The sequence below is a fragment of the Lynx canadensis genome, chromosome C2 (assembly GCF_007474595.2).
Source record: "Lynx canadensis isolate LIC74 chromosome C2, mLynCan4.pri.v2, whole genome shotgun sequence".
NCBI lineage: Eukaryota > Metazoa > Chordata > Mammalia > Carnivora > Felidae > Lynx > Lynx canadensis.
This window is the reverse complement of record NC_044311.2, coordinates 154,508,455-154,525,262: the sequence shown is the minus strand read 5'-3', so window position 1 is coordinate 154,525,262 and position 16,808 is coordinate 154,508,455. Positions and strand designations below refer to the sequence as shown.

At 53.1% G+C, this 16,808-nt stretch overlaps 1 protein-coding gene across 1 annotated transcript; it reads right to left on the bottom strand.

Annotated features, from left to right (window-relative positions):
- Window positions 1-14,908, bottom strand: LOC115522974 (interferon-induced GTP-binding protein Mx2-like). Its single transcript, XM_030328511.1, is given in 11 exon segments — window positions 1-31; window positions 1,791-1,879; window positions 1,881-1,963; window positions 1,966-1,989; window positions 6,032-6,156; window positions 8,757-8,766; window positions 8,838-8,930; window positions 8,933-8,995; window positions 13,782-13,864; window positions 14,015-14,238; window positions 14,888-14,908. Coding segments are annotated over 11 exon segments (846 nt in total).
- Between the last annotated feature and the right edge of the window lie 1,900 nt (window positions 14,909-16,808).

Sequence of the window (16,808 nt, the reverse complement as noted above, 5' to 3'; positions counted from 1 at the left end):
TTAGTGGAAGTGGAAAAGCTTCTCCACAGCACTGGAGACAACGAACAAAGGCAAAAGCAACCTACGGAATGGGAGAAGATATGTGCAAACCATATAACTGATAAGGGGCTAGTTTCCAAAATACTTAAAGAGCTCCCACAATTTAACAACGATGACAACAATAGAATCCCAAAAACCCAATCAAAACTGGGCCCAATACTTGAATAGAGATTTCTTCAAAGAAGACATACGAATGGCCGATGGGCCATGATCTCGTGGTTCGTGGGATCGAGCCCTACGCTGGGGTCTGTGCTGACGGTGTGGAGCCAGCCTGGGATTCTCCCTCGCCCCTGACCCTCTCTCAAAAATAAATAAATAACAACATTTAAAACAAACCACACAAGTGTGAGCAAGGACGTGGGAAAATCAGAACCCTCGTACACCGTTGGTGGCAATGCAAAATAACGCAGCTACCGTGGAAAGCCGTAGAGATGTTCCTCAAAAAATTGAAATATGGAGCTACCATAGGACCCAGCGATCCCACTTCTGGGTATTTATCCAAAGTAGTTTAAATCAGGATCCCAACGAGATATTAGCACTCCTTTGAGGACGCTGGCCCCATCACAAGATGTGGAAACAACCTAAGTGCCCATAGGTGGATGAATGGATAAAGAAAATACACACAAAGGAATAGGATTTGGCTTTTACAAAGAAGGAGATTCTGCAGCATGTGACAGCATAGATGGACCTTGAGGACGTCGGGCTGAGTGAAATAAGCCAGCTACAGAAGGACGAAGACTGGACGATCCCACTTCCGCGAGCCATTTAAACAAGCCAGACTCAGCGAACCAGGGGGTAGAATGAGGGTTGCCAGATGTTGGGGGAGGGGAAACAGGCAGTTGCTAATCAACAGGTGTGACGTTTCAGTTATGCAAGATGAATAGGTCTAGACGTTGCCATACACCATCGTGCCCGTAGTTAACAAGACTGTATTGCGCACTTAAAAATTTGTTAAGGGGCGCCTGGGTGGCCCAGTCGGTTAAGCGTCTGACTTCAGCCCGGGTCACGATCCTGCGCTTTGTGGGTTCGAGCCCCGCGTCAGGCTCTGTGACTGCCTCAGATTCTGTATCTCTGTCTCTCTCTGCCCCTTCCCTGCTTGCACTCTGTCTCCCCAAAATAAATAAATATTAAACAACTTTTGTTAAGAGGGTAGACCCCATGTTAAGTGTTCTTACCCCAATAAAATTAAATTTTAAAAAATGTACATGCTGTTTTCTAAGTGACGGGCACGATTCTAAGGGCTTTACAAATGTGAATGTATTTCATCAGAAAACGACTGATGGTAAAGGCCCAGAGAGGTTACGTGGCTCGCCCAGGGCCACACACCAGGCAGTCTGGCTGCAGAGTATTTGTTATTTACGCGAACTCAGGGAGGACCGCTGGGGCTCATTTTTCCGACACCGCTCTGAATGCTTCTCACGTCAGCAGTGAGTCCCCAGCACCTGGGCCCTCAGGATTTACACCTGGACGCACGATGATCGACCACTTCAATGCATTTGCTCATCCAAGACTTGACTTTCCCAAAGACCTTGAGTGGTGGTTTTCAAAGTGTGGTCCCTGCACCAGTAACATTGGCCTCATCTGGGAACTTGATAGAAACATAAATTCTTGGGCCCCACCCCAGACCTGGCGTGACTATAAAACTTGTATAATTTTATGTCTATCACTTGGTAACCTTACCTTGGCCGGTTCCGGAAGGCAGGGCTGGCTCCCACGGAGTTCTGTTCTAGGACCGTCCTGAAGAATGTCACCTGAAATACCGATGTGTCTGGAAGAACATTTCTTCCTTCGTTGCCTCTGCCAACGTCAGCTTGTTCGTGATCTGATCTCCTGCCGGCTCCGCACGTCGCTATCCTGTAACCCTTCTCGAGACGGGACGTGATATTTCGCACCACACTCACGACAACTTTTTCGGTGCCTTGCCCGCTACATCTGCTTTGGTCGGGATTCCTGTGAGATGGTTAGCGAAAGGCAGTGGAATGTTCCGTTTTCTCCTCAAATATACTTGAAGGCTGCGAGGCTCTGGGATCCTTCTTTGGCCAGGACCAGCGAAGCCTTCTGTTGCGATGGCCCTGTGCCTGACACCCTCTCGGTGCGTTCCATCGCCACCCCTCTTATCTGCGTGTTTATTTGTTCTTTTGCTATGCAATTCATTAATTGCCTTGTGGGATTTATCGAACAAATGTTCCCGGGCGCCTGCTGGGTTCCAGACACCAGGCAGCGCGCATCATCATTACCGACCGACGCCCACCGGATTGCCCGCAAGGGCTCAGTCCCTGCTGTGCAGAAGGTCGGTGCCCCTCTCAGGTGTCTCCTGTGACAGACTCACGCTGCCCTCCTCCTGTGGGTGCCTCCGTTGACATTGTCCTCCCGGCCTCCCTGTCTCCCCGCTGCCCCCACATACCCTCCCACTTGGGTTGGATAGAAAGCTTTGAATTCTGAGTATTTCTTTCGATTCCTGGGGCATCAAATGGCCACTGCATGTTTCTGTTTGTTTGTTTGTTTATGTTGGGAACCGAACGTCATCTTCTGCTATTTTCGTCCTTGTTTTTAATTTGTGGTTAAGTCTGGCCATCTGGCCTATCATTTCCTGAAACCTTCCTGGCCTCCAAGCAGCTGAATGTCTGTCTCTCTGTTTTACCTTCCTATTGGCAGAAGTTGTCCTTCCTGTTACTAACAGAGCCGACACATCTCTGAATGTACGCCCGCACTTCCCAAAGGAAAGGAGAGGACCCTCCAGTGGGAGAGGAGGCAGAAAACCTGGGCAAGCCCCTCCTGGGAGCCAGCAATCATTCAGGAATGCCTACATCCCTGTCCTTTATCCTGAGAAAAAGTGGGAAGATAATAAAGAGTGAGACTTGCTATCAGAATTCACGCTAGGGGGTGCCTGGGTGGCTCGGTTGGTGGCTCAGGTCAGGATCTCACCCTTTGGGAGTTCGAGCCCTGCAGTGGGCTCTAAGCATCATCTAATATCCCAACTATTGCACCACAGAGAAGGGAACGGTCACCTGTTTTTAGATGCTTTAGGGTTTTTTTTTCTCTTTTTAAATTAACTCCTTCCTGCATACCTTGGAACCATATGCACATTCATATGGAATTGAAAGATGCTTATTAAGCACGCTACTTTAGTTGAGGAAGTGGCAGTGAACCAGACTGCAGAGTCCCTGTTGTGTGACTACCCCGTCACCTTCCAGCGGGTAAAAGCCAGATACGTTAGTCTCGTGATTTGCGAGAAATAAAGAAACGTACCTTGATAGTAACACTATTGAGAAGCGTTACGCAGAGAAGTGACATCCGGTCATGTGCCAGCAAATAAGTGCAGGTGGGGGTGGGGGGTGCGGTGCTGGGCTGAGTGGACAGAAGGCCTCTGGGAGGGTAGCGTTCGGGCTGAGATCTGCACACCCAGCCCTGTGAGGAAGGAGAAAGAACATCCCAGGCCCTCCGGCTCACAGCTACACTGAAGGGTGGTGGGAAAGGCAGAGTGGAAGGGAACCATGCGCACAGAGGCGGATGGAGCCAGGTCACAGGAGGGTTTGTCGTCCAGGAAAGGAGCCCAGGGTTCGTGTACGTGGCGTGGACGCATTAGGGTAGAAGCAGAGGAAGGGCGTGACTTCATTTACCTGTTCAAAGGTCAGTGGAGGGTGTACTTAGGGCAAGGTGAGAGCCAGGAGGCCAGCAGGAGGATGCTTGAGTAGTCCAGGCAAGAGAGGAAGGGGGCCTGGCCTACGTGGTGATGGAGCGTGGTGGACAGATGTGGTCTTGGTTTTGGGGACAGAGTCATCTGGACTCTAGGTGAATTAGAAATGGAAGCAGGGGAAGGAGGAATCAAGTGTGACTTTTAGATTTAGTTCTAGAACTGGGCAGGCAGATGTGGTGCTGGGAATAGGGGGAGAAGCCTTGGGAGGGAGGAGGACTGAGGCAGGGTGGGGTATCAGGAGCTATGTTTTGGTCGCACTAGATTGGAGACCTTTGACAGACATCCAACTGGAAATGTCAAGTCTAGGGAAAGGGAAGGGTCACAAATTTAGATCTGGGAGTTGCCGGCTGATAGAGAGGAGCTCACCTGATAAGCTTGCCTAAAGAGCGAGTGTTGACGGAGGGAGGATCTCAGAGCCAAGTTTTGGCTTTCCGACTTTAGGGATCAGAGAACTGAAGAAGCAACCAGACCAGGAGACTAAGAATGTGACCTCCAGTGGCCAGTGAAGGAGGAGACCGAGGGAGAATGGTGAGCTGGAAACCAGCAGGCTGTGTGTTACAGCAAAGGAAGGAAAGATTTCAGGAAGGAGGGAATACGGTCAGCCATGTTGGCTGAGGTCGAGAAAGATGGGGACAGAGAAGTGACCACATGTTTGTCAGCATGGAGGGCACTGGTGACCCTAACAAGTGCCATCGCTGTGCCGTGGTGGCGACAGGAGTCGAGCTGGAGCTGGCTGTGTAGACAGTGTGCAGTTAGCAATGGACAGGTGGGGAACCAGTCTGGTGGAGAGTTTGCAAATATACTGACTCACAGCTCTTTTTGTAACTTGGCATTATATAAACCACCACTCTATTAGTCACCAAATTTGTTCGTTTTCACCCTTTTGGAAGTACTGTATAGATAATCCATTTAGCTTCCTATTAAAAAAATTGTGGTAAAACAGGCATCACATACACGTTACCGCCGTAGCCACTTTAAATTGTACTCTCATTGCTGTGTGACCATCCCACCAGAATTTTTTTCATCTTGCAGACCTAAAACCCTGTACTCGTCCATTAAGTCCCAAGTGCCCCACCCCACCCCGCTTCTACAAAGATTTTGATATCCAGATAGATCTCCCTCCCAGACCGATGATACTACCTACTGTGGCCATCAGTAAAACACCCTTCACGACTTAGGATTGAGAGGGGAGAAAGAAGGTTGACCTACGATGACTGATGACCCAAAGCCTGAGTGTTCTCTCTGGCTCAGTGCGTTTGCGATGCTTGGAGAAGTCAACAGCTAACAGGGCGCAAGCGTGGTCCAGCGCGTGGTGAAACGTTATACTTGAGGGGTTTGCCCCTACTGTTTATTTCTGTCCTTACTGGAAAACCAGGCATCTATGTGGGAAGAAACGGGAAAGGCGGTTATATGACGAGTGTGCGTTCAGTCAAGGGAAATGACCTGCAAAGTTCCAGGCAGGTCAACTCGACGGGTAGGTGGGATGGTTGGTGGAGAAGGGATGTTGAATGGTAATATTGCAAATTAAAAAACATAGCAGCAACCGTTTGTTGAGAAAATACTATGTGCACAGACCTAAGTACCATCGTGTACAGTATTTCTTCATGGAATCCTTCCAACAAGCCAGCACATAGGTACTTACTGTGAGTACCATTTCATGGATGAGGAGACCGAGGCCAGGAGAGGGTCAATATATTACCCAAGGATATGTAGCCAGAAAGCGGTAGAACAAGGCCTCAAACGAGACTGTGTGCTCTTAAACCAAGTTCCCTGCAATGCCTTCCAAGGCCACTATTTTTTTTTCTTTTAAGAAATTTAGGAGACCCCAGCTGCCTACGAATTCTGCTTGAATATACATTCTGCAGACCCTCATATTCCAACATCGGCCCAGTAGAATGTTCGCTGAGACCTTATAAAGGTGCTTTCCATGCACCAATGGGTCCCAAGAACTTTACCTGTAGCAAGGCAGATCTGAAGGGCCAGTCACTTTCTCCTTTCCAGACCATTGTGGGATAGCAGATAAGGTAGTTCTCGCCCCCACCCCATCCAGGATGGTTTGTGAATGCAAATGAGGGGCAGAGGAAGAAGGGTGAGGAACCCCCAAATTCTGGCCACACCTCTAACCCTGTGAGCGGAAATACCCATCCACAGGGTGTGAATGCGTCCTGAGCCCATGGAGCTTCTCCTGGGAAGAGCTCTTGTCTCTAACGGTGCTGCATTAAGGGACCTTCTAAATATATAAGAAGTCTCCCCCCTTCTTTCCCGTCTTCTGGAAGTTAGGTTCTTTCTTCTTACCTCTGGCCCTGTCTCCATCAGGGTCCACCTCCCGAGCCACACTCACTGCCTCTGTGCTGGCAACGTCCACATTACAGGGGACCACCACCAAGTTGATGGTCTGTTGCCCCTGGATGTATGAGTGACTTGATCTGATGACCAAAAAAAAAAAGAAAAAAGGCACACAAAGGAAGAGTACATCTCTGGGCATCCAACAATACGGCCAGACAGGTGTGATGGTGGAAAACTGGTAACTGAGACCATGACCTGGTTTTCACGCTCCTGGACGTTGGCTTGGCCAATCCCTTCCACAGGAAGGCCTGCCCATCTGCCTTTACTATGTTCTCTGTTGATTTCCTACTTTTCTTCAAAACCCACCACTGGTAGGGTACCTGGTGACTCAGTCGGTCAAGCCTCTGACTCTTGATTTCGGCTCAGGTCATGATCTCACGGTTCTTGAGTTTGAGCATCGGGAAGTCCCTGCACCGAAACTGCTTTAGATTCTCTGTCTCCCTCTTTCTGGCTCGCTCTCTCTCTCTCTCTCTCTCTCTCTCAAAAATAAATAAATGTTAAACTTTTTTTTTTTAACCCACCACTGGTATTTCTTCTTTCCTGAGGACTCTGCCTCCTGTAGCCAGACGAGACCTCTCCTTTTCTAAATCTCTCCTGTGATGCTTCTGAGATTATGCCTTCTAGGACAGTGTTTGTGTACGTGTTGTATTTGCCCCAAAAGCCCAGGGGTGCCTTTGTGACATGTCACATGCCATCTGTGTCCCCATGCAGTCCCGCAGAGGTCCCCAAGCCACAGGTGCTCTGTGCCTGCTGTGATAGGATCTGATGCCAATAAATGTCTCTACATGTGCTCATTCCTAATATTAAATACTTTTTCTGGAGTCTGTTCTTGGAAGGGGTCACTCAAATTAGAGAAATCCAATAAAATTTCTTAGAATCTGCAGAGAGAGAGAGATATGAGCAGATAAGCCTTACACACCAAATTTCAATAATGTTTTTGCCCACAGACAATACAAACAAACAAGGAAAGGCTGACATCTAGGGACATATTTTTAAAAATAGTTTGCTATAGGGGTGCCCGGGGGGGTCTCAGTCAGTGAAGCGTCTGACTTCGGCTCAGGTCATGATCTCACGGCTCATGAGTTCGAGCCCCGCGTTGGTCTCTGTGCTGACAGCTCGGAGCCTGGAGCCTGCTTCTGATTCTGTGTCTCCCTCTCTCTCTGGCCCTCCCCCACTTGTGCTCTCTCTTTCTCAAATAAAAATAAACATTAAAAAATTAAAAAAAAATAATGAAATAAAATAGTTGCTCCAATTGACATGTGCTTTAGCTCTCATAATGTCCCATAAAATTATGTTAAGCTGCACACAGAAGATAATACCGCATAGCCACAAGTAGGAAATTTGCATCACATAAGCACAAGCTAGCATCATATAAGTAATTAAGTGCCGGGGTCAGATTAAGACGACAAATATAAACAGGCCAAATTAAGTCCTAACCATGGGAAAACTTCACCGAGGAAAGTTATAGTCGACTTCGGGAAGTGAGTTTTAACGCGAACCGTCCTTCAGTTAAAAGGCATCTTCTCGTTGGTCTTTATTCCCCCTGCTATCCCCATGCGTAGCACGCGGTCTGATGTCTGTGAGTGAACAGACCATCCAGTGTTCTCCACCTCAGCACCATGGACAATTTGGGATGGATGGTTCTTTGTGGCAGGGGCCCTCGGGTGCATTATAGAAAATCTAGCTCCATTTCTGGTCTCCACCCACAGGATGCCAGTAGCAAACCTTCTTTCCCAGGTTGTAACGACCATAAATGTCTCAGACGTTGCCATTGCCGACGTCCCTGGGGGTGAAGTAGGCTTGGGGTAGAGACCACTGTGTGAAACACATATCTTCCCGTGCATTTTGACAGGGTCTTGGGGAGTGGTAACTGCTCCCCAGAATGTCCGCCGGCAGAGAGAGACCCCATAAAGATCACCTTCTAGTCATGCATCAGTTACGGGCACTCATGGGCATTAGGTCCATTCCAGGGTCTGGAGATTCACTATTACGCACACAGGCACTATCCCTCAGGGGTTTGTGCCCCAGGAGGTAATGTAGACAACAGACACAAGGACCAGGTCCAGGGTATCGGGCATCCCGGAGAAGGTGGCATTTGTCAGAACTTCGAGGGAAATAGAGAACGTGCCACGTCAAAGCTGGGCAGGGAGAACGTTTCAGAGAGAGGGAAGAGAAGGTACAAGGACCTTCTGGTAGGTTCGAGGACCACTGAGGATTCAGGTGTGGCTGGAGTGGATGAGGGGTGGGGCACAGTGATGGGTGTGGCCAATGAGCGAGTGGGGCCAGAGCACATCAGACGCTGGATGCTTTTATTTGTAAGTTAATTTCTTTATTTTGAGGAGGAGAGCACAAGTGGGGGAGGGGCAGAGAGAAAGAGGGAGAGAGAGAATCTCAAGCAGGCTCTTGCTGTCAGCGCAGAGCCCGACACAGGGCTTGAACTCACCAACCGCAAGATCATGACCTGAGCCAAAATCAAGAGTCAGACGCTTAACTGACTGAGCCACCCAGGCGTCCTGGCCATTGGAAGCTTTAATGATGATGGGCATGGAACCACACTGGAGAGTGTTGGGGAGTGATAGCCTCTAACCTGTGCCCTGATAGCTCTGCCCCGTGCCCTGGGCACTGCTACCCCAGTCTCCTCCCCAACCACTCAGTGCAAGGGCAGGGGAGGCACACCAGAAGCCCTGCTGCTGCCCGCAGAGACCTAGAAGTCTCCCAAACTTCAGCTTGGCCCATTCCCAAGTTCTAGAAAGACTTGCCTGCAGTCCGATGTCCTGGGGCTGGTTTCCCACGGCCACGCTGGTGATGCTGGGAAGATCAATGAGGGTCAGATCCAGAACCTCAGGGAGGTGATCTCCAGCCTGATGAGCTCATGGCTGATGCTAACTCCAAGGCCAGCTATGGTGTTCTGGGCTGTGGAGGCCCAGAGACGGGAAAGCCAGCCTTCAGATTAATGACCCATCCGAGGAAAAGCAGTGGTAGGAGGCTCCAAATGTCTCTGGTGCTTAGAAAACACTTCACAGAAGCCTGGGGAGTGGTCTCTGAGGCCACTAGTGTGGCCATCAAACACAGAGGTAGCATAGACATTCACCTTCCGAAAGCCTGGAGGAAAACATACCGATACGTTCATGGTGGGGTCACAGAGGGATTCTGTTCTCTTTCTTTACCCTTCTTGATATTTGCCAGTGACCGTGGCAGTGGCTTAAAATACACCCACAAATTCTTCCACACTCTTCCCTCCGAAAGGTGAAACGTTGAGCACGAACCGGACATAGGGACTTCTGCCTAAAGATAGATATGGTGGAAGTGACCGTGTGGGACGAGCAGTAAATGTGTCATGACTGCCTCTTGCCTTCTCTTGCATGGCTCGCTCTGGGGGAGGCTGGCAGTGCCGTCCTGAGGACACCAGGGACCGACGGAGATGTCCACAAAGTAAGGCACTGAGGCCTTCCGCTCACGGCCACGTGAAGAGCGGCTCGCCAGCCACAGTCGAGCCTTCAGCCGATGCAGACCCAGCCAATACCTCAACCATGGCTCCCCAGGGACCCTGAGCCACAGCCCCCCAGCCGAGACCCTGCAGTTGCTGACTCTCACACTGTGGGAGAGAACAAATTCTGTCTTTGAAGTCACCAGGTTCGGGATAATTTGTTATGCAGCAAACAGATAACGCACACAGGTATATACTACTTTTATGAGAAGATAAACACAGACACGCACACGCTAACACGTACACAAAAGCGCGTACCAACACACACACATAAACGCACACTACGAACACACACAGTCAATTGTGTGTTTAGCACAGCGTGTTTCTGGGCGGCGTAGACACCCCTCTACTTCCCGATACTTAAGAAAAAGCCCATCTGTCTGCTTCCTGTCTGTTGGAAAGGGGGGGCCGATCGGAAGGCCGGTGGTCAGTCTGGAGCTAGGCAGACCCCTGAGAAGAGGGGACCTCCCAGGGTCAACCGCCGGCCACCCCAGGGTCTGCCGGAGGGAGGGCAGAGGAACTCAGGGAGCAGGACCCCTCGGCCGAACAAGATCACGTAAGCAGACACACCATGTCCGTAGTACCCGTGTCCCTGTTTAACACCACCTGCCACTTCTCTTAGGTCCTGGAATGTTTTGCAGGAATCCCCCTGCGCTGTCTCTTGGGGGGTAAGAGGTATGGAAGGAAGGGATGGAGAAAAGGAAGCAGAAGGAAAGCAAGATTATTTCTTCCCTTACGTTCATTTTTGCAAGTAGATTATTTCTGTAGAGTCTTCACTGGGGGTTCAAAGGACGTTTTGAGAACGGTATCTAATTTAGGGGATACCGAATATGTATCCCAGCCTACACGTAAATCATATACAGTGATGGGCATCTGAGCGGCTCAGTTGGTTAGGTGGCCCAGTCTTGATTTCAGCTCAGGTCATGATCCCGTGGTTTGTGGGTTCGAGCCCTGCGTCAAGCTCTGTGCTGACAGCCCGAAGCCCTCCCTCTCCTCAGCTCTCTCCCAAAACAGGCAAATAAACTTAAAAAATACTCAGTGATTCCATCCTGTGTCTCAGATTCCTCCTTACTGTGGAACCAATGGCGACCTTTAACCTGCGTGGGCAGGAAAGTCTACTTGTGTCCGGGTTCTATAAGCCGCCCATTGTCCTAAAAGTTTTAAAAAACAGCTATGTCATAGATAGGACAGAAACAATCTATAATAGTGCTCAAAAACTGAAAAAAAAATTTATCCTTGAGCTGGACTTGAGCCTTGTCCGTGGGCAGGACAGTTCCTGTTCTAGAGGATGGCCAAAGGACAGGGTCCCTGGGCCACAAGTCCGACGGCGTGCACACTTGGTAACAGAGACCCAAGTGTCAATAAAGTTGGCCCCTCAGTGCCGTCGGCAGGGACCTCCCGTCACATCTGCAAGCCAAGTCTCGGTGCAGGGGCGAAGGACAGACGTGGTAGTGGAGAAGTGACATGCAGATTTGGGCCCCGGGGTTCTCCACGAGAGCTTTGCAAAGCAAATCTCAAGGCCGGAGGGAGGAGACATAGACAGAGCTGAGAAAGTCCCCCCACCCGCCTCACTTCTGTCACCCCCTCCCAGCTGCCCGGCTCTGCACGCGCTTGGCTCGGCTGCTACTCACAGTGATGTCCAAGTGGCCTCAGGCCCAAGGGGGCACCAGACATGCCATGACGTGCTCTTGGGAGCAAGCCCCATAGGTGAGCTGGAAAAAACGGGAGTCTTCCCCCGGGTTGTTTTTCAAAACCAGAAAAGGGACCAACGAGGATATTTTGTGCGCGCACACTCAGAACCAGGACTAATCCCGTGGAGCCCCGTGTTCGGAAGGGTCCCCTCCCGGTTTGCTGTCTGCTGTCACTATCTTGAGAGTCTAAGTCGTTTCGAACGAGGGGTCTTGCTGTTTTATTTTGCTCTGAGCCCCTAAGTCGTGTAGCTGGCTCTGCTCTGAGCCTGGTTTCTCAAACTCTGAGCACACACGACCCATTTTGGAGCTCGGTTCAAGTCCAGATTCTGACTCAGCAGGTCTGGGGTGTTTTTTCCCAGCCATTTCTGCAAGTCTCCAGCAGAGGAGGTCACACTGAGGGGCCAGGGGCTAGGGGACACTCTTGAAACGAGATGATGTCCAGGATGGTCTAGGTGAGGGGAGGGCATCGATGGCAGAAATCAGATACGTGGGGACAAGACAAGGACAGAGGTCATTGGTTACCAGCTCAGGCGTGGAGACATAAGGACGATGCTCCCCAGTCACCTCGTCTCGTCCCCGTGGGTGTCCTCAGTCCTCAACACCTCCCGGCGTCCCTCTTCCTTCTCCTCTTGGAATTAGCCGCCGATCCGCCCAGGAACAGGAAGTGAGTCCTGGGAAATCTGGCCGGGAAGATCCTTCTCTGCCCAGCAGCCTTGTGGGGTGGTCATCCGTATTTGGGGGTGACCAAAGGACTGGGGGCAGGACTTCTCCATTCCGGAGGGGGTCTCTCTGCTGAGCCGTTCGAGGCCTGCAGACACGGATTCTCAGGGAGCTGAGCGCGGGAAGCCACGGAAAGGCCTGGACCCCAGACGCTGTGTTACCGGTCACGTGGAGCCCCGCGTCCCACAGGGCCTGCTTTCATCATCTCCAGAGCAGTGCCCCAGGACAGCGGTGACCAGGACAGCCGGGAGTCCCGCGGGGGCCTTTCTCAGAGGAGGACCAGCACATGGAAAAGCCTGGAAGGAAGAGGCAGCGGGCTCCCCGGTGGGGACCAAGCAGCAGAGGAGGAGCCAGGACAGTGAGGGAGCGGCCATCAGAGCCTCACCTGCAGAAACCCCGTGCCTCCCACCTTCAAGGATCTCCTTCCTACCTGGGAGGGGTCCTGAGGACGGACTGTCCTGAGGACCGGCCTGAGGAAGCCGAGTCTCTCAGCACCAGGTCACAGGTCCTGAGCAGTGTTCCAAACACTCCAAGGTCACAGGTGCCTTGTCCTCTCACCCCCCAAGGGAGCTGCCCCAGTGTCCCCAGAGTCCTGGACTAAAATTTCTGTCCCTGTCCAGGGCTGGGAGGTGATGGGGGCCTCCTGGACTGGGCGGGCACAAAGGAGCACAGGCCCGGGGACAGAGGCATCGGCAGGGGAGTGTCTCCAGGCCGACCGTGGCCACGTCCCCACGGTGCTGCTCTGTCCGCCACACGAGCCGGAGTCGCAGCTCAGTGTCTGAAGGCCCCCAGGACTCCCGGGCTGGAGTCAGGCCTCGGGCTTTGGCCACAGGACCTGCATTTGTCCAGGTGGCGGTTGAAGAAAGGGGACAGATGGAAATGTGGGGAGCAGGGGGATCCGTGCGTCTCCAAGCCCCTCACAGTTGCAGACGGTGGGTGCGGGGAGAAGGCAGCAAGAGCCAGGGCAAGAGTCTGGACGTCCGAAGGAGGGGGTTCAAGGGAATTCTCAGTGGGCAGTTTGCACAGCCGGAGCTCAGAAAGGCTGGAACCGCCCTGGGCTTCTTGGGGCCGGGCGTTCCTGTCGCCGAGTCCTGAGCACTGATGTATCCTTTGTATTGCTGGCCCTATAGGGGCGTTTATCATCTCCTCCAGCCTGGGGACATGCCAGGGGTCACATGCCTGCCACCGGCATCCAGACCCTCCATCATGTTGCCCCTCTCCCCAAAATGCCGACCCCGCGGCAGAGCAGAGGGACGACTGCCCCGGATCCTTCCTCTCTGGTGCATCAGGTGTTCCGCCGGGCTGACCGGGATCTCACAGGACCCCCTGGGATCAAGGACTGGGCTGCCAGTGACCTGGAGGGAGCCCAGGCCGGGGCATCTGGCGAGGCAGCTGCTGTTGGGGGCTGTGCAGGATCTGGGCAGCCCACTGGGGTCCCCACACCCTCCTCTGTGCCCAGGGCAGGGGACGGGCCGGGCAGGACGGCGTCGGTGGTGCCCAAACCCTGGGTTCTGGTGGGGTCTGGCCTCTGACAGCACTGGCAGGAGATGGGACCAAGGGAAGGGACCAGGACGGAGCCTCCCCCAACCCACGAGGAGGCTACTATCTCTTTCCTCCCTTTTTTCTTTTATTTATTAAATCGTAGACATACAAAATCACTTTTTTTTTTTTTTAAGGAAAACATCGTGTCTTATCACGCTATGACCCTGGCTAATCGCTTTTTCCAAACACTGAGAAAATTCTTCGGAACGACTTCACACGGCACCTGAGACTTACAAGCTCGGTGTCATCAAAGACATGCCTGCCACAGACCACTGGACAAGGTCTGGAGTCAGGAGTGGGCCATCAGGTTCCGGGCCCCGACGGAAACCGGCCGAGCGATGGCTAAGGATGCGAAAGGGGGTCAGAGACCTGGGGGCAGCCCAGGCCATGCCCGTAGACCCAAGCCTCCCGGGGCCAATGTCTGAAACGCCTGGTACCCCCGGGATGCTTCGTGGCCCGCGGGGAGAGCAGAGCTGGCCCAACTCTGCCTACCACTGCCTCTGGGGAGGGCGACCCCGACAGAGTGTCCAGCAGGAGCTCCTGCCCCAGCTCTGGTCCCCGATGACAGCGATGGTGGCCGGGGCCAGGTCCCGCTCCACACCCAGGGTCCGCAGGGAGCCGATGAGGTCAGGGCAGGGGCTCACCTTCTGCTCGTACTGGCTGTATAGGCCGCTCTCGGGCCCCGGAAGAGGCAGACCGGACTTCACGGCCTTGGCCTGTGATCAGAGTCCCATCATCATCCTTGGGAATTTGGGGCAGAATTTGTGCCTCTCCTGATGCTGGGCTGCAGACGGGAGGTGCATGTGTCTCTGGGAGGTCCCTGTGTTCTTGTCCCGCACAGGCTTTGCTTCTGCTGATGTGGGATGTCTGGCGGGGGAGGAGGCGTCTCACTGAGCAGGGAGAACGTACCCAGGGTGGGAGCTCCTGGCCAGAGGGAGGACAGGAGCCAGGCCCTGGGCTGCTGAGCAGGGGTGGGGTGGGGGGTGGGGTGGGGAGTGGGGTGGGTCAGCAACGGTCACAGTGATAATAGTTGCGGGGAGAGCTCCCAGGAGGGAGACCCCAGCACCTGGAAAAGAAGCCCCCATACTTGCTGCCCCAGAGACCGGGCACCCCTGCTGCATGTCAGAGGTGCCTGGGGGACTGTGGGGCACCAGCCGTACTGTTGGGGTTAGACCACGCTTGCAGGTTTATGGCCGCGGTTGGGGTGCTCGCCTCTGGCCGGCGCCTGGAACGCACCCTTCCTGAAGGTCCCTCTACGTGACTTACCTTTGCCTTCCGTTGGCCCCTGCTTCCTCCTGGCTGCTGAAGGTTCAGTGTCGGCAAGTTGAACTTCTTGGTGAGCTAAACTGGGTCCTGCCATCCCACCTGCCAGTCTGGGGGATACATCATGTGCCCTGCTGCTGTGCCGGATGGCGGTGGCTGTCGCTGGACGAGATTCATTTCTTTTTTTGCACATCGTCAGGAAAAGAAAAAAAAGGAAACAGACTGCGCCTCGGGCACGGCCAAGAACCGTGGGCCTTAGGCATTAGCTGTCATTCAGTCCGAGCTGGGGGGTGGGTTCCCCGCTGCTCAGCACCTCCCGCCTCCTTCACGAGCTCTGCAAAGACACAAGTTGGCAGAGTGGCCCATTGTCCCCAGGCGGTCCCCTCCCAGGCTGGACCTTTGCCAGCCCCCCCTCGCCGGAGCCCACACAACCCACACACAGGGGAGACTGGCAGCCCAGCAAGGCCCCAGTCCGCAGGAGAGGCCGCCGCAGTAAACAGGTGCAGCTCACAGCTGGGGTCTCCGCGGCCCCCGGGGCGTGGGGACAGGGGCAGAGAACTTCCTGTCATGTATTGGTTTATCATGCTTTTAAATCCACCTGTTTACGAGTTACGGGAAGCTGTTTAGATCTAAGGGTGCGTTTACTTACATAGAGGAAGCTGTGTTAGGACGTCATCCTTGACATCTGTTGTCACTAAGCAGTCGCTCAGCAGCTGGCGGGCGCCACTGGGGACTTACGGATATAAGAATATATGGACAGGTGTGCAGAACGCAGCGGACATTGAAACTTCAAATGGCGAGAGTTTGTGAGGACCCACTGAGAGTGTTCCGTCTGGGCAAGGCTACCCTTTGCTGAGCTCGAAAGCTCTCTGCAGACCTGGGGGCACTGGCTTCTGGAGCAGCAAGGCCCCTCTTTGCTGGCAGGGGTGAAGGCCGTGCAGTGGCCCCTCCAAGGGAGCCGTCTTGCCCGCCCCCCCCCCCCCCCCCCCCGCAGCTCTGCTCCCCAGCGCCATGCTCTGGAATCAGGGGACTTCTGCTCTGTGCCGGTGGCCGGACATCAGCTCCTGGTGGGCTAACCGAATCGACTCTTCTAAGAACCAACTTGTAGAAAGCAACCTCAACTAAATTTGGACTTTGTTTCTGTCCCCTTTGCTTGGACCGGTAGGGTAATCAATCTATCACTGGTTTGGAGTATGTCATTTCTTCATTGGCCTATTAAGAGATACCGTCCTGGGGCTCCTGGGTGGCTCCGTCGGTTAAGCAGCCAGCTTCGGCTCAGGCCATGATCTCATGGTTCGTGGGTTCGAGCCCCGCGTCGGGCTCTGTGCTGACAGCTCGGAGCCTGGAGCCCGCTTCGGATTCTGTGTCTCCCTCTCTTTCTTCCCCTCCCCTGCTCACGCTCTGTTTCTCTCTCTCTCAAAAATAAATAATAAACATTACAAATTTTTAAAAAAGAGAGAGAGATTGTCCTGTATACTGTAGGCTCGTCCCCTGCAAAATATTTCTATAAATTGTAAGTCCTGAGTTACTGGCAAAGACAATGTGAGCCTCTGGGCATAACTCCGCATTTCCACAGAGGGGGTCGAACGTTCCTCTAGAGAGAGGTGGGCTCCGTGTCACTTGTGGCTGAGGACCAGACAGGAGACCATCAGGCAGGAAGAGATGGGAGGTGGTATCTCTCAGGCCCTCTGGAAGCTAATCTCTGCCCGGCCCTCACTGGTTCTCGCCCAGACTCGTCTGGGAGAGGTGGGTGTTTGGTCTCTCGCCCTTGAACGTCCATGGCCGATGATCACGTAAAGTCAGCACTGTTAGAAATAGTCTGACTGCCGGCCTCCCCAATGCTGCTCCCAGGCTCTTGTCTCCCTTGTACAGCAGCCTTGTGTGCTAGGTCCCTGTTGCACCTTCCAGGCCAAGAAATTAAGTGCAGGGGCCCCTGGCTGGCCCAGTCAATAGAGCGCTTGACTTTTGATCTTGGGATCGTGAGTTCAAGCCCCACTTTGGGCAGAGAGCTTACTGAAAGAAA